At 34.4% G+C, this 18,770-nt stretch overlaps 1 protein-coding gene across 8 annotated transcripts in view; it reads left to right on the top strand.

The window, feature by feature from the left end:
• RBM46 (RNA binding motif protein 46) overlaps positions 1 to 13,423 on the top strand; it is a 50,205-nt gene extending 36,782 nt beyond the window's left edge. For 2 of the 8 annotated variants that reach the window (XM_058721095.1, XM_058721094.1), the window contains exon 5: positions 12,460 to 13,423. In XM_058721095.1, coding sequence (XP_058577078.1) covers positions 12,460 to 12,659 — 200 coding nt within the window. In that variant the 3' untranslated portion in view covers positions 12,660 to 13,423. Of the gene's footprint in view, positions 1 to 365; positions 440 to 3,959; positions 4,020 to 11,352 lie in introns of all 8 variants that reach the window. The other 6 variants (XR_009259241.1, XR_009259240.1, XR_009259239.1 and 3 more) reach the window with 6 other exon arrangements.
• Positions 13,424 to 18,770: the final 5,347 nt, after the last annotated feature.

The raw sequence follows: 18,770 nt of genomic DNA, 5'->3' as shown, positions 1-18,770 counted from the left end.
TATTTTTGGGACAGAGAGAGACAGAGCATGAACGGGGGAGGGGCAGAGAGAGAGGGAGACACAGAATCGGAAGCAGGCTCCAGGCTCTGAGCCATCGGCCCAGAGCCTGACGCGGGGCTCGAACTCACGGACCGCGAGATGGTGACCTGGCTGAAGTCGGACGCTTAACCGACTGCGCCACCCAGGCGCCCCAATACAATTTATTTTTTTATGTATTGAATAAAGCTATTTGATTCTAATGGTTTGATCCTACATTATTTAAAATTTTCTACCTACACAGTCATGTCAGTTGCAAATGATGAACTTTTTCCTTCCTTTCTATCCTTAAACTTATCTTTTTTCTCTTGCCTTATTGCACTGGCTAGAACCGCTTGTCCAGCATTGAATACAAATGATGATAGAAGGTATCCTTTTAAACTTTCAATATTTCTTCATTAAGGTATGATGTTTATTGTAGCTTTTATTATTATTTTTATTAAAATTTTTTTTTGATGTTTATTTTTGAGAAAGAGAGACAGAGCACGAGTGGGGGAGGGGCAGAGAGAGAGGGAGACCTGGAATCCAAAACAGGCTCCAGGCTCTGGACTCAACACAAGCCCTGTGGGGTTTGAACTAGCGAACTAGGAGATCATGACCTGAGCTGAACTGAGCTCGGACACATAGATGACTGAGCCACCCAGGCACCCCTGTTGTAGCCTTTATTAATATAAGCCCTTTGTTACATTAAGGACATTTCCTTCTATTCCTAGTTTGTTAAGAGTTCTTTTATCAAGGGTGAGTTGTGTGATGAATTTTATCAAATGCTTTTTTGCATCTACTTAATTACATTATTTTTATCTCTTATTCATTTAATGTAGTGGATTGCATGGATGTTTCAATGTAACATCAACCCTGTATTTCTGAAATAGATGCAGTTTGGTAATCATACATTGTCCTTTTAATGTACTGCTAAATTTCATTTTTGATATTTAGGATTTTTACATCTGTGTTCATTAGTGAGATTGGCCCAGACCTTTCCTTCTAAAAATAGGAAGTTTTTTTTCTCTTTGATCTTAGAGTTTTCAGCCTTTCTGTTACTGCAATATATGTATATTCAGGCTACAAATTTCCCTCATAAAGTATGGTTATAGCTACATCAGTTATGTTATGCTGCATTTTATTTTTATAATTAAAAAAAATTTTTTTTTAATGTTTGTTTATTTTTGAGACAGAGAGAGACAGAACATGAACGGGGGAGGGTCAGAGAGAGAGGGAGACACAGAATCGGAAGCAGGCTCCAGTCTCTGAGCTGTCAGCACAGAGCCTGACGCAGGGCTTGAACTCACGGACCGTGAGATCATGACCTGAGCCGAAGTCGGACGCTTAACCGACTGAGCCACCCAGGTGCCCCTATAATTTTTTTCAAAATATTTTATTTTGATTTCTTCTTGAACATGGGTATAAAATTCTAAATACATGGAATTTTTGTAGTTACATATATATGTATGTAAACTCCAACATCCACTCTTAACTTATTGAAATCTAATACTAATTAATACTTTTACCACATTCTAGACAATGTAAGAATCTTCATATTTCTTCTTTCAGTTTGTATAGTGTCTTGGTATTTCCATATGTTTTAAATTTGTATACTTTAACCACTGCATACCTAATTATAATTGCTTTTTGTTAATATACATTTGTATTCATTTACCACTTACATATTTATCATTTCCTTTACTCTTCATTTCCTGTGAAATCTCTAAACTTCTACTATGATTGTTTCTTTATATTCTGCCCAAAGAACATTCATTATATTTCCTTTGGTGTGGATATGCTTATGACAGATTATCTCAGTTTTATTTACCTGAATATGTCTGTGATTTATCTACCTTTTCATTTATGTAAATTGTTATGTGCTGTCAAACCGTATATATGTGTATGGGTATTATACGTACCTATATATATGTATATATACTTTTTTTTTTTTTTTAGATCAGTTATTTCCTCTAGCCCTTTGAAGTTATAATTCCACTCACTGTCTTCTGGCTTCCATGGTTTCTGTTGAGAAGTCAGTGGTAATTTACTTACTGCTCCTTTTAACCATAAACTCTTCCTATCCCTGGGAAAGTTTTAATATTTTCTCTTTGTGATTTTTGGAAGTGTCATGGTGATGGACTTATACTGTTTTCTTGGTCTTTATCTTAACTGAGACCCTTCACCACTTCTGAAATCTGTAGATTAATGTTAATCATTTGTTTTAGAAAGTTCTAAGTTAATCTGTTTTCAGATACTGCTTTTGTCTCATTTTTTCTTCCTTTTTATAATGGTATTCCAATTACACCTATGTTAGACCTCTTTAGTGTATCCCATGTATGTATTCTACATTTTTCATTGTTTTGTATGGTTAGTCTGTGTATTTTCTTCAGACCTTTTGTTTGGTTCATGAATTCTTTTTTTTTTTTTTTTTTGTAATCTGTGTCTAACATGCCGATAAAACCATTTATTTGGATTTATTTCTCAGTTCTAGAATTTCATTTGACTCTCTATGCTTTGTATTTTTTCTTCAATATTTTCAGTCTTTTATTTCCTTTAGCATGTTAGGCATAGTTATTAATATTCAGTTCTGAAAACTTTATCTAAATTCCCTGTAGATCAGTTACAGTTAACTGTTGTTTCTGTTGGTTTTAGGTCACATTGTTTTATCTTTGTATGACTGATTATTTTTGATTGAATGTCAGATATTTTCTATGAAAAATATAGAGGTAATTTGAAAGCTAGCATGTTGTTACGTTTACTCAGAGAAGATTTATTTTGCTTCAGAAAGATGGCCAAGGGACTGGCAATCCCAGATTGCCTTAATCCAGGCAGGGACTGGGAAGAATTGAAGTTGAATTTAGTCTCTTTAAAAGTTGGTCTACTTCTAGTTCAGTTTTATTCAGATTCTAGGCATGCCTTATCACTAGCTCTGCAGCTCTAATTTTGCCCTTTTAAAAGGCACGGAAATTTGTCTGTCTCCTGTTATCTTCCCTTGTCTGTCAGATCCCTCTTGAGTTGGTCAGTCCTTCTAGGGGAAACACACCTCCAAAAGATGTGTAAACCACTTTGGGTTTCCTTCTTATCCAAGATAATGGTCCCATAATTCTTCACTGTCTTTCTTGGTCCTTCTCAGTGCTTTCAGATGGATATTTTTGCTTTTAATAATTACCTACATTTTCTAATTCTCACCAGGAGGGTTGATTGAAGTTATCTAATTTCATCATATAAAAATCAAGAAAATATTGTGAATTTTTTTTCTGCTGAGTACTCTTTAAGATGGCTATTTAAAAATCTGTCATTCTGTGTGGATCATCAAACATTTTCATTTGTTCATACTTCTTTGCACAGTATCTTAGCATGGAGTTGGATGTACATCCCTACCAGAAAACTTTAAGGGATATAAAGAGATAACCACTAAAATGTATGAATGTCCAAAGTTATACTATACAGATATGGTTACATTAGGCTTCAAGTAGATAAAGTTTAGCTGTTAATAGCATTTTTTTAAGCTTAGTATTATTTTGGCCATCTATATCTTTTTAAGACCGAAGGAAAGGATTTTGATATTTTTCACATTTGTTTAGGTTCTTTGGCTATCTACTTACCAGAAGTTAGGCAGTCTTATTTGTTTTTAGTCCTTTATTTTATTAGTAGAGTAGTATTTCTTGGAAAAACCAACTAATAAGGACTTAATTTGTATAGGAAGATTTTTTTTTTTTTTGGTAATGTATTAACTCAGACTTTTTGTTCAGAATACCTTTCTCTTTGTTCATCTTTGCAGAAATTCAGAAATTATTTGTCACTTGTTTCTTTTGTTCTCTAATTTTATTTTCCTATTTACTGATCAGAAGGTTTTTAACTAAAGTTATCAAGGATTCCATGCACTTCCAAGATTAGGGATAACTAAAGACTCCATTCTTTTCTGTCTTCACTGCTTACAGACAGGGAACACAGTCTCTTCAGCCTGGACCTATATAGAAGAATTTGGAGAAAATAAACAGGTAAGAAAAAGTCTTTAGGAATGTTAAGTGATATATTTAGTTTTCAGAAAGTCAGTTACAAGTTATTCTTATGGTTATAAGAAGATATATTTTAAATTGTCGAATGAAAGCTTGTGAAATATTTTGATTATGATAGCTTTATTTAATTATAGATTCATTAAGCAGAGTTTTAAAAAGTTAAACTAGTTTCCATATTTCAGGTCTTCTTAAAGCTTATAAACATACTAGTGTAACGTTTTGAACCACCAAACAGGATAAACAGTATTTTAATGTAGATGTAGTGGGAGTGAATGTAATATGTAGATTATTCAGCATTTCTCAAACTTCTCTGAAGAATTTTTATCTATATTTTCGAACTAATAAAACCAAAATTATTTTTGATACCATTTAGAATAAATGTTATGTTTACTAGGATTCACTCTTTTAGTTTTTCCAACATTCTATTGAGAAGGAGAAGTTTTAGTAGGTTGTTAAAGGTGGTTTATAGTTTGAATAATGACTACCATTCAGACCATTCAGACTCCTTTTCATATGTTGAGGCAAAAAGAATGTTGTTGTTCCCTGAGCAGAATCCATGTACTAGTTCTGTGTTTTTGAGTAAGGTATTTCATCTTTCTGTGCCTCAATTTCCTGGTTGTTAAAGAAGAAAATAATAGTACTTATTGTAAGGCTATTATAAAGATTAAGGTAGTGCTGATGTTGTAGAGTTATTTTTGGCACTTAGTAAGTACTCAAGTATAACTTCCTAATAGAATTCACACTTCAGGTATAAGGAAATCTATTTATTATGCTTGAGGTGTATAACTTTATTTTTATAGATCTTAACATATAAATTCAAGTATGTGTTGCTATTCTCAGAAATACCTTTTCTTAAAAGTTTTTGTAGTTCAAATTTTGAATGATGAGGACTAATTTTACTGATAGAAATGAAACTTGAAAAGAGTTGCTATCTTTCCTAAGGCTTTTTTTCTTCTCTTTACTTTTGCCTAGATAGTTTTTCTAGTGAACTGTAGTTTTTGAGCCATACTGAAGCCTAGGTAAACTGTAGCTCAGATCATAATTTTCTGACTTATCGGTTCCTTTTCTGTTAATCTTTTCCAAATGGTTTAGAAATTGTCATTAAAAGGAATTTGACAGAATCTATTAAACAGAGGTAGCAAACTGGAAGCTCCAGATATGGTTTGGTCTCCTTCGTTTTTTGCAAGGAAAGCAGCTTGGTTTAATTTCAGTACAAATAGCTAGACTCCTATTTTACATTTGGTCCTCTTTGAGTTCTCTGTTTGTTACATTTTAGCCCCTGAGGGCATTTGAATTTGTGATCACTGTGTTTAACATAGTTCAAGAAGTTTTCTGTTCTGCTTTCAGTGTTTTCCTATCACATATTGGCCCCATTAAAAGTTCTTCCCAAAGTGATTTGCAAAGTTGTTCAGTGAAATGACTTTCTAAGGTCAGACAAATTTGGGAAAAACTGTGTACTATATACTGCCCTTGGAAAAATCATAATGCTTATTAGCATGTTGAAAATCATTGTAGTAACAATCTGTGTAAGTGTTAAATCCATTTTGACTAAATTTTTTTCAAGATTTTATTTGGCTAAGGGATTCTTATTTTGAAGTCCTTGAATTGTATGGGGATATAGGTTATGAAACCCTGAAACTAACTCAAACAAATGCTTGGGTTTTGTTTATAGCCTTATTGAGGTATAATTTACATACAATAAAATACACATTTAAAGTGTACACTTTGGTCAGTTTTGATTTATGTCTACATCTGTGAAATGATACCATAATCAAGAAACAAACATTTCTGACATCCCTAATGTAACGTTACTCCTTCGGCCTCCTTTCCCAGGTGACCTGATTGCTGGCACTGTATATTATTAGTGTGCTTTTGCTAGAATTTCAAACCTTTGTTTTTGAAAGTTTAAGTTACAATCTTTAGATAATTTGGAATGAAAGTTTTAATTTCTTAAAAATAAAATTACAGATATCTGACAATTATGTTTATTTAAATTGTTATGTGCTGTCAAAAGTTTCACAGTAAGAATTTGAAACCCAAATTATTCTTTCAAAATTATATGGAAAAACAACCTTGTGAATTAAAAAAAAATTACTTGAATTAAAAACAAAAGCAGATGATTTTTACCCTACCCCAAAACTGAATCTGAGAAATATAATTACTCTAGTAAAAACAGAGAACTAACAAACTTATACTTTATAAGAAAGGAGTTAGAGATAATAACTTTCATTCTTATCCAGCTGCCATTACTAAGATTAGCATTCTCAAAGCCTCCTAAAAATCCTCTTAAAACAGAAGAACTGACCTAAGTTACTCTGAGAATGAACCCCACCTGATTACTTTGATCTACAAAATGCATTTCTCCCATGCCTTTAACACATATCCCTACCTTTAATACATATTTGAATCACTTCTTTAGATTTCTTTGGGATCTTTATTAAAATGTCTTTAAAAATTTCCTCACGTCACCATTTTATTATTTCAATTTCTAACATTCAAACAGCCATAACTGAAATGACTCAGTTACTTTCTAGTCTTTCTTAGAAAAAAAACATTGGTCACTTCATGTTTCCTCTTGCTCTTTGCTGTCAGTCGCCTATAGCAAAAATTAAGTAGAGGATAAAAACAGGGTTTTTGGGTCAGAATTTAATTGCAATAAGGAAAGTAAATGTAAAAATGCCAGTAAATTTGATAATAACTGTTGTATTGATAATGTTAATAACTCATGTATTAGCCAAAAGTATTACTTAAAAATTTCTAGTTAATGACTTTTAAGTATGTCATTGGCTAAAAGTTTTTTAATAATTAGCAATTTTGAAAATTCCTTCCTCTGCTTCATAGTTAGCTCTTGATATTTTTTACTAGGATGGAGAGTACAAAATAATGATAAATGTTATTTACATTATAATATAGTATTTAAAATCTCTGTTTAAACCCAGTCATGTTTTTGTGTTGCGGTATGTACAATCCTGTTAAAACGCTTTGGCAGCTAGAGTACAGTGAAAGAAAGTAACTGAGTCATTTCAGTTATGGCTGTTTGAATGTTAGAAATTGAAATAATAAAATGGTGACGTGAGGAAATTTTTAAAGACATTTTAATAAAGATCCCAAAGAAATCTAAAGAAGTGATTCAAATATGTATTAAAGGTAGGGATATGTGTTAAAGGCATGGGAGACATGCATTTTGTAGATCAAAGTAATCAGGTGGTTCATTCTCATTCATTGCTTTTGGGAGGGTAAAACAGTATAGCTTTCTTGGAAAACAGTTTGGCAGTACCTAAAAAAGTTAAACATAAAATTACCATTTGATGGGGCACCTGGGTAGTTCAGTCAGTTGAGCTCCCAACTCTTGATTTTGGCTCAGGCCATGATCTCATGGTGGTGAGGTTGAGCCCCACGTTGGGCTCTGTGCTGACAATGCAGAGCCTCCTTGGGAATTTTGCTCTCCCTCTCTCTCTGTCCCTATCCCTGTTCTTGTGTGCACACTGTGCTCTCTCCCTCTCTTTCTCTCTCTCACACACTCAAAATAAATAAATAAACATTGGAAAAATTACCATATGACCCAGCATATCCCATTTCTAGTTATTTACTCCAGAGAATGGAAAACATGTGTCCATACAAAATTTTGTACACATTATTCCTTAGCAGCATTATTCATAACAGCCAACAGGTAGAAACAAAGTAAATGTCCGTTGACTGATTGGATAAACAAAATGTGGTATGTTCACGCAGGAGGTATAAAAATGAATGAAGTTCTCATATATACTACAACATGGATGAACCTTGAAAACGTTATGTGAAGAAGTCAGTTAAAAAAAGATGACATGAATTGTATGATCCCATTTATATCAAAAGTCCAGAATAGGCAAATCAATAGAAACAGAAAAATTAGCAACTAGTGGTTGCTAGGCCTGGGGGAGAGTTTGGAGGGGTGGTGACTGCTAATAGGTACAGTTTTTGTTTAAGGTGATGAAAATCACCTTAAGGTGAGAAAGGATAGTGGTGTTGGTTGCACAACTTCGTGAAAGTTTTAAAAAACACTGAATTGTACACCTAAAAAGGGTACATCAGAAAGAGGGAGTGGATGTGAAGGTAGAACTTAGTTAACAAGAAGAAAAAAACAATTATGAGGAATATACTTATTAACGGAAAATTGAAGAGTGTGGTTAGAAACGAACTAAAAGAAAAAGCCCAAATAAGTATATAAGAAGACACTTTCATTGAACACAACTTAAGGTCTCTATTAAGGAATTCCTCTCTCTTTATATGAAGCAGAAAAGCAGAGAATCCATGGTGTTTGCTCAAGATGTGTAAGACAATTAAAAACAAACAAAAAAACTAGACACAAATGGAGTAAAGCAGTTTACGTCCATTGCATAGATTTTCACTGAGAAATGTACTGGTGGTATTCATCTCTTGTGTTGGACAGAGAAATGTAGTAGACCAACTTACATCGCTTACAAAAGTGGGATTGACAAGTAGGTGGTGAATGTGCCGCCAGTCTTTGCACTTGCTCCCGTGTCAGTGGCACAACAGTTACTAACTATTCACTTTCCTGCTCATTCTAGACTCAGCTTCCAAATCATTTGGAATTTGGGATCCTTTTAGCCATACTACTTGATTAGAATTGGCACGTAAGGTTAAGCCTATATGCTAGTCTTTATATAGATCAAAATTATTCTGTGAAAATGTTTATATTCATTCAAGATATAAATACAGAATTCTAGAGGATTTGATCAAAATGCTATCTCTGTATTAGACCAAGTTACTCTCACACATTTTTTTCTTCAAATGAAATTATTAGATAACATTTAGCATATAAAACAAGGGAATGCAGAGCTGTGTGGGTTGAAATGCAAGTGTCGGGCTGGGCAGGTGCAAGCTGCAGCCAGGTAGCTTAGCACACCATCTACTGTATTTCTGTTCCCCTAGCCATGACAACCTCTTGATATACTTTCCTCAAGATTGCCAGAGTGAAAAAGTTTGGTCAAGTAGAGTAGTTTCCTAGGAATTAGGAGGCCTAATTTTTAACTTGTTTTTCTTCAACATTGGGAGTATTGAACGGTCACTTAATCAACCGTCTTTTGTCTGTGTCATATTTCAGTGAAAGGTGGTTGGAATTAGAAGCTACTGAGGACTCAACTGATCCCTGGTTTATGATTTTGAATTAGAGAATTTGATTAGTTAAAAACTTTATTAATAATAAGCAACAATAGAAAGTCAAACCAATAAGAATGAACAAAAGGCTTGGATATATATCTTACTAAAGAACATATTCAGATGGGCACTGAATACATTATTAGTCACAAGGGAAATCCAAATTAAAACCAAAATGAGATACCATTTCACATTACTGGAATGGTTCTGATTAAAAACTCTAGCAATAAATACCAAATGTTGGTGAAGATGTGGGGCAGCCCGAGCTCTCATAGTTTACTGGTGTGAATGTAAAATGGTCACACCATGGAGAATGGTGCAGCAGTATCTATTTGCCCTATGATTCAATAATTTTAATCCCAGTTATTTACCCAAAATAAATGAAAACATATATCCACAAAAAGAATTGTGGAAGAATGCTCATAGTAGCTTTATTCGTAATAGAGTTTAGAAACAGCTCAAATATTTATCTGTCAACAGGTAAATGGATAAAAAACATGGTATATACATACAACAGAATACTGATGAACAATAAAAAAGGAATAAACTACTGACATACATGACATACATGGATGAATCTTAGAAATTATATTGAGAGAAAGAAGCTGGACATAAAAACTTAAAAAATACATTTTATGTGAAGTTGAAGGATAGGCAAATCTAAGCTATAGTGAGAAATCAGAAAGTGGTTGCCTCCAACAGAAGGGCTATTGATTGAAAGGGAGCACAGGGAGCTTCTGGATTGGTGGATATGTGTTAGATCTTGTTTTAGGTATTGTTTGCATAAGTTTATACAATTATCAAAAGTCATTGAAGTGAACACATAGGATGTATGCATTTTATTGTATGTAAATTGTACCTTAATTTAAAAAGAATATTAAGACAGTTGAGTAATTCTGAGTGTAAAACTTGTATCATTCCCTTCAGAAAGGGAAAGGGGAGTATAGATCCCAGTCTGAGGCAGAAACAGTGGGATTGAAGAGCTAAGGATGTTCATTGGGAAACAAAACCAGGGATGGGCAAGTTAAGTATGTGGTAGGAATTTTGACTCACTTATTAATTTGTTATTTCATAAAAGTCAGTGATTCTTTCTGATTTTTATTTTCTGTGATTGTGTGTTAGAGCTAAGGAAAACATGACTTTTCTAGGTTTATGTCACTAGTTACTATTTGATAATGTGTTTTCTAATCACCCAGATGTGTTTTTCTGAATATGTTTAGATTCTTACATTGCAATAAAATTTATTTTTGAAATGCTTGTAAAATCTTAACAAACATTGAAGCTTTCATTTCTTAAGCTTTGTAGTATCAGGGGGAAATTTTTTTTTCTTGGTTTATCCTATATGAATAAAGTCTTCAAAATCAACATTTAATTTTGTATTTTAGTCTCTTTAGAAATGTGAGAAGACCACAGCTGATTAGTGTGTTTTTACCTAGGAGACCGTTAGGAATGCCCATTTTCAGACCTAAGTACTATGCCAGTAGCCAATTGCCTGGCTGTCTTCTTTGTGAAATGATTTCCTGAAGATACCTCTTTTATTTATATTTCAGTGAATAGGTTGCATTAACTGTTGCATGGATGTCAGCCCCAAGTGAAAGTAATTTCTCTGAAAACTACATTTTCCCTGAGAAGTCTAACAGTTAAAAAGATCTGTTTTTCTAAATCATATTGTCTGTGACTGCATTGTTAAAAATTGAAAGAGCTAGTTGTATTGTAGATACATGGCTAATAAGGAATTGACTATATTTGTGTAATAATCTTTAGGAGGAGAGAATCAGAACTTTTTTTTTTTTAAGCAATTGAGTTATAGGAGCATTAAGGTTTCTGTCAATACTAAATACCATACCCTTCAGGCAAAGTGGATCCTTTAAGAGAAGAAAAATAATTCTGTGATACCTACTTATCCTACTTTGGATATTAGAAAAGCAAATGGTATCAGAGTAATTCTTTATCCAATTTCAAAATGCTGAAAATATTTTGAACTGGATATTTTTAAGGTATTTTTCTTCTTGGAACAGACTGCTTTTATTAATCTTATGGGTACCATTAATAAAAAATAAAAAGATTATAAAATTAATAAAGTTAAGAGTTTTATGGTGCTAGAAATTAAACCTATCTTTAACTGATTTTTGTTTTTTCCATTTTTTTTCTTAACTAGGTCCTTACTGATGTTGGAGTTTACTCTCCTGCAGTTGGTCTCATTGCTGTTGGCTAAATATTAAGTCCCATGACAACATTCAGTTAATGCTCAATGTTTTAGGCCTCATCTATAATACCAGGAAAATATAGAAAAAAACCTTATTTGTACATTGGATTACCTAATTCCTTTTCTTTCCTTCCTAGAAACACCATGACTTTTATAAATAATCATTTTATAGTCATTGTCAGACCCTTGGCTTTTACTACTCTAAAGAACATAGTTGAGTTTTTGGAAAGTACAGGATTTACCAATTTGGTCTTTAATATTCATAAACATATATAAACATTATAATTAATGAAGCAGGAAATTATTGGTGCATAAGATGAATGTTTATTGTGGAATAGTAATATTTCAAATATAATTGGTTTTTAAAAAAATAATTCGGTTTTAATTTTTGGGTTTTTCTATACTATAAGTTGATAATGGTTTCTTGAAGTTAATTTTATAAACATGATTCATTTTATTGTTTTATGGTACAAGTAGGAACTCTAATGTTAAATTGGTGTATTGAGTTAATACAAACGTTTATATTAGTATTTAAATAATGAAATATTGGTCAGTTAGTTTACACCAAATGTTTTTGCAGTCCAGGGGAGAATGCTTCGGCTGGTTTGATGCCTAATACAGTTTCAAGAAAAAATAAGCAAATATGAATTTGCTGTTTTTTATCTTTTCTCCATGGACTACCCCTTAGCATCAGAACCAAATTTAAAAGGAGCTCCATTGTGGAGCAAGAGAAATCAGAGGTTCTCTTTTTTTTTCTGTGATCAAAAAGACACAAAGCTTATAATTGAAAGATATGTAAGAAAAAGATATACAAGAATGCATTCTAGTAATATCTCTGAAGCGCTGAGTCAGTGAAAGAAACGTAATACTGGCTGATAAAACTATCAGAACTTGCAATGCAGTGAATGCTCAGTCTTTACCAGCAAAATAGTATTAGCAGGATTTCGGATGTTAGGACATTATGTTAAACTGTGATTATAGTTTTAACGCTTTGTCTCTTTGAATTAAATTTGTATCCATAAAGATGTGCAGCATAATTGTTCATGTATTTATTTACAGACTACAATTTCCGTCGCAGCTCAATAAATAGTCTTTCCCCTGTTAGTGCTACCCTCTCTTCTGCGACTCCCAGCGTGCTTCCTTATACTTCAAGGCCTTGTTCTTATCCAAGCTATCCCTTGTCACCAACAATATCACTTGCTAATGGCAGCCATGTTGGACAGCGACTATATATCTCCAATCAGGCCTCATTCTTCTGAAGAAGATACTGTAAACATGAGTATGAAAGTTTCTTTGTAAAGCATGCAAACTAAAATACTTTAGTTTCATTTTAGAATCGGGTTTACACATTTGGTTTTAAAATGATAAATATATATTTATTTCAACATAGGAAACATCAGCCGTAATTCTGAATAACCTACAGTTCTAGAACTTATAAAAATGCTAAGTTTAAAAAGTTATTCAGTGGTTGCCCTTGATAAAGGTATAGCAAACTACTATTCTTTTTAAACTTTTGGGATTTTAAATACTTCTAATTCCTGAGTGGGAAGTAGAACCCAGTAGTTTATGTTAAATTTTTGCATAATAATTTTGCTAAATAGCATTTCACAAATATTTAAGCACTTGCAGAGAATGGTTATACTAGATTTGATTACCAAGGATCACTATCTATATTAGAGATTATAAGAATTATATAACCAGAAGCATCTAACTATTATGTAGAAAGTAATGAAGGGACAAAAGATTAAGATGCAAATTTTATGCAGTACCAAGAAAAAGCAGTATACCATTGTGGTCCTTGAAAACAACTATAAATATTTTAGTTAATTGTTATAGTAATAAATTATAATTTTGCTGTTAATGTATTTCAGATTTTTATAGTTATGCTTCTTTTGTTTTTGACATTCACTGTATAGTTGTTTGAATAATAAGTGTTAAGGGTTTTTTAATGTTGAAATCATGTGTTGTTTAATTTTTGTACTTGAATTCAAATTCTTTGACATTAAATATGTGATGCTTCTAATACGCATGTGTTTTATTTTTGTTTATTAGTAAGCACAAAAAAATTAGCTCTCACAATCACTTTGAGCTTTTCATGGGACCAAAGCAAAGGATATTGTATACAGAAGATTGTTAGTTTGGTGAAACACAGTAACCAAAATCGTTTTCGGGAGCCAATAGACATATTTTGTTGGTAAAGCCAGTGAAGTTTCCTTCTTTTACTTAATTAATACTTAATGAATCCAGTCATTTTGAGTGTTTAATGGTTTGGTAAGGTATATTTATAATTTCTTTTCAAAAAAATTTTTTTAATGTTTATTATTTATCTTAGAGAGAGAGAGTGTGGGAGCAGGGGAGGGGCAGAGAAAGAGAGAGACATACAGAATCTGAAGTGGGCTCCAGGCTCCTAGTTGTCAGCACAGATCCCAATGTGGGGCTCAAATCCATGGACCTTGAGATCATGACCTGAACTAAAGTCAGACACTTAACCAACTGAGTCACCCAGGTGCCCCTATAATGAATTTCTAATGATGGTTTACATAATTGAAAATGAAATGAAAATTTTTCTACTCTTAGATACCAACTGTTAACTCTGTTGATTAACTCATTCTATAGCTGCAGAGGACATGGAATTTGCATACACAGAATATGAAATAGTTGTAGATAATTTCTTCTCCTAGCTTAAAGTTTGTAGCAGAAGTTATATGGAAGGTTGCCTGGGTGGCTCAGTCCGTTAAGCGACCAACTCTTGATTTTGGCTCAGGTCATGATTTCGTGGTTCATGAGTTTGAGGCCCACTGTTGGGCTCTGTGCTGACAGTGTGGACCCTGCTTGGGATTCTCTGTCTCCTTCTCTCTGTGCCCCTCCCCTGCTCACTCCCTCTCACTCTCTCAAATAAGTAAACATTTAAAAAAAAATAAAGAGGTTATGTGGAGAGTAAATTACAGTTGACCCTTGAACAACACAGATTTGAACTGGGCAGATTCACTTACACAAGGATTTTTTATACAGTACAGTACTGTAAATGTATTTTCTCTTCCTTATGATTTTTTTCTTTCCTCTAGCTTACTTTAGTGTAAGAATATAGTGTATAATACATGTAATACATGTGTGTTAATAGACTTTATATTACTGGTAAGGCTTCAGATAACAGTAGGCTCTTAGTTAAGTTTTGAGGGAGTCAAAGCTTATATGTGGAGTTTCAACTATGTGTTGGGGGGTCGGTTGGCACTCCTAACCTCCCATGTTGTTCAGGGGTCAACTTTAGTCTCATTTTTCTCACACTCTGTATAGAAGGCTCATTCCATATAACCATATGCAATACTTTCCAGGTTATTACTTTAGATTTTCTAATTTAAATGAACATAGATACTAAATCAAAATTAATTTTTTTCCTGACATAACTGTGAATTGTGTGGATTTTGCAACTTAATTACCATGATTTATAGGCTCATATCACTCCTTCAGCAAACATGGAATGTTTATTCAGTCAGCTACTGTGCTAATATCCTTGGGATACAGAGGTTACTCAGACTCCAAGCCAGAATAAACACATTACTATAGTTTTTCATAGAAATGTTTGTAGTGGTCCAAATCATCATAATACAAGATCCCACATTTTCATTAAAATACACACACACACACACACACACACACACACACACACACAGAGGCAATTGAGAAAGCTTACCAGCCACATAGTGTATATGGAGACCCATAGTAATATGGAAAATATGTAAGCTTTGGCTTATTTCTTCCAAGTAACAGTTCTTTGAACTTGGGCACAGTTTATTGATCTGTCTGGGTCATACTCTTCCATTTCTTTTTTTTATTTTTTTAAATTTTTTTTTTTTTTAACGTTTATTTATTTTTGAGACAGAGAGAGACAGAGCATGAACGGGGGAGGGGCAGAGAGAGAGGGAGACACAGAATCGGAAGCAGGCTCCAGGCTCTGAGCCGTCAGCCCAGAGCCTGACGCGGGGCTCGAACTCACGGACCGCGAGATCGTGACCTGAACCGAAGTCGGACGCTTAACCGACTGAGCCACCCAGGCGCCCCCATACTCTTCCATTTCTAAAATGGCGATCTGTACATTATAATGTTAAAAGTAAAACATATGACAAATAGAAGGCACTCAAAAATGGGAGGTGATATTATTTGGATACAATTATATACATCATATACTATTAATTTCAGTGTTTCATCTCTTCTCCCTTCAAGCAGAAATCTAGAAAGTCAGTACATTCATGTCAAACACTCCATTTATATATTATAAATGAGCAATTAATTTTGTTCAGACTTCATATGAAATTTCATTTAGCTTGTGAACATAGCTGCTAATTATTTCCTGCTTTAATTCTTATAGGTTGTATAAGGCCTTTGTTTCAAATAAGGACTTCCTGAGTTCGTAGACCACAAGCTGTTATCGATAAACCTCTTAGCTATTTGATATAGCTCATTGGTCAGGGAAACAGTTCTAAAGACAGTCCTTTATCACATTATCTGTGCAAGGGACCATGGCTGAGAAGTAGGTCCTATTATGTAGCCATGATCCATTTTGCATAAAATCCCTTGTAAACAGATCAAAAGGTTATGCAGAAAGTTTAGCCTTATTCTCTAGTTTAATTCTTTTACAGTGGTTACATTGGGAAAGATTTTTCTAACTATGACTCAAAATCTAGTAGTCATTCTAGAAAAGATTGATAAGTCCAATTTAAAAAATCTGCATGGTAGGGGCGCCTGGGTGGCTCGGTCGGTTAAGCGTCCGACTTCGGCTCAGGTCATGATCTCACGGCTTGTGAGTTCAAGCCCCGTGTCGGGTTCTGTTCTGACAGCTCAGAGCCTGGAGCCTGCTTCCGATTCTGTGTCTCCCTCTCTCTCTGCCCCTCTCCTGCTCATGCTCTCTCTTGTCTCAAAAATAAATAAACATTAAAAAAAAAAAGTCTGCATGGCAAGAAAGTACCATTCATCAAAAGACAAATGATAAATGTGAATAAGAATTGCAAGTAATTTTCACAAAAGGCTAATCTCTAATATTTCTAAATATCAAAAAGCATCCACTGAAGAGAAAAATGGATAGAATGTATGAATAGGCAGAGAAAGAGACAATGTTAAGTGAAAAAGAGCAAGTTTCAGAAATATGTGTAATATAATATGTTGTATTTTTGGGTATAGAGGAAGAAAACATTTGCGTGTGCTTATATTTGCATACCAAACAGTGGAAGGGTATACGAAAAACTAAGTGATTATGAGAAAGCAGATAAGATCACACTTTAAAAGTTCCCTTTACCCCAGACACAATGTGATTATCCGTTTGTCTATCTACCTACCGATCAGGTATCTTAATTTTTTAAAGTTTATTTATTTATTTTGAGAGAGAGAAAGCACAAGTCAGGGAGGGGCAGAGAGAGGGGGAGAGAATCCCAAGCAGGCTCTGCACTGTCAGCTCAGAGCCTGATGTGGGGCTTGAACCCATGAACTGTGAGATCATGACCTGAGCCTAAGTCGTACACTTAACCAACTGATCCACCCAGGCACCCCTCATCTTTTAAAAAAGTGAAAAGACATATAACTTCTCAGAGCCAAAATGAAGATCTCTAGTGAACTATAATCTGAACACAAATACATTAGGAAAAGCTACAATGATCAGTGATAAGAAGTTCGGTTTTGAGGGGCGCCTGGATGGCTCAGTCAGTTAAGCGTCTGATTCAGCTCAGGTCATGAACTCACAGTTTATGGGTTCGAGCCCCTCGTCGGGCTCTGTGCTGACAGCTTGGAGCCTGGAGCCTGTTTCGGATTCTGTCTCCCTCTCTATCTGCCCCTACCCTGCTTGCGCCCTCTGTCTCTCAAAAATGAATAAATGTTAAAGTTTGAAGAAGTTGGGTTTTGAGTAGGGATCCAGGACAAAACACACCCAGGTGGTAAATACAACAATACAAGCAGCTATGCACTTCACTGCTTTTGACTCAACGGGTCCAGTGCATTTAAAATACATCACTAATTGTGTATGACTCATACTGAAGAAGACCCCTGGGATTTGGAACAAAGCCACGTTCTCTGAGATGAATAATTTGCCTTTTGAGAAACACCCATTAGCTAATGATTAGGCCTTAATACAGACTACTGTGAACTGGGTTATTACTTGATCACCAAACTCATAAGGTTGAACATGTCCAGTCACACTGCTGTTAAGTAGAAATGGTGTATGACAGTCTCAAGTATTCTTATTGTCATGCTGCCATCCCTTAATCTCTTGTAACATGCAGGGTTTCTAAAATCAATTGCTTATGGGGAAAAAAAATTGGAACCCAGTATTCTAAGGATAATAGAAGTCTCCCACATCCAAATCTCTTTATGCATCCTCTAGAAACTATCCCGAACAGTAACAAAAGCAAATAAGACCACACAACGTGATCCATACTTTCAGCATAACTAGAGAATACTACAGTTTCCAATGTTGATGTAAATAAAAATACATATGGGCATCAAATTCCAGGAGAGTTATTTTTTGAGCTGTTGCAACCCTTTACGGAGAGCAAGAGATGTGTCAAGGTACCTGGAAAACTACAAGAAAATAGGGATAGAGGGCCTCCGGGTGAAGTAGCCGGAAACCCACCCCAACTGTGAAACTGCCGAAAAAACAAACTCTGGTATGTCCACGCAAGCCTTGGAAAGGCAGTTTCTTCATTTCTCCAATATGTCATAGGAATAGATGATAAAGTAAGGCAGACGAACATAAAGTTTTAAAAGGTATTTATATAAGCAAAGTGTCTCTCCACATTTAAACATTCTTCACGACGATCTTTTATGCCATGATACCGACCTTCCAAAACCAGCAGTAGAAGCCATTCTCAGGAAGAATAGCAGTAGTGCTGTTACCAAGTGCTACTGCGCACTGGTGTCACTTCTCACCTGTCATTGGACTGAGTTCATCTTGAAGATCTCATGTACTCAATATGCAGACCCCTTATATTCATTCATTCTGCAGCAATGTATTTTATGCCTACTTATTCCTGTTGTAATTAGTGTTGGGTTTACAATGATGAGCGTACATTTGTCCCTCTTCTCTTGGAGCTCATAGAATAGGCAGCACTGAGAAGCCAATATATAAACGCTCTCTCTAGGTCAAACTTCTAGATTGCTTGGTAACAGAGATCTTACTGAGAACCCTAAGTGTCCACACCAATATCCAGTCCTCAATAAATTAGGTGAACACGAGGATTGCACAAAATCCTAGACAGCACAGACGTTAAGGTAAAACACTTCAGCTCTGAGTTGGTAACTAGGTACTCATTTACAAACGTGCTCTGTAAGATGTTCTTCAACTGTAAGTAACGCTTAAAAGGAAACCTTCAGAGAACATTGGAGAG

Source organism: Neofelis nebulosa, chromosome 3 (genome assembly GCF_028018385.1).
Source record: "Neofelis nebulosa isolate mNeoNeb1 chromosome 3, mNeoNeb1.pri, whole genome shotgun sequence".
Taxonomy (NCBI): domain Eukaryota; kingdom Metazoa; phylum Chordata; class Mammalia; order Carnivora; family Felidae; genus Neofelis; species Neofelis nebulosa.
The sequence above is the reverse complement of the archived record's forward strand: the minus strand, read 5'-3'. Positions and strand labels throughout refer to the sequence as shown.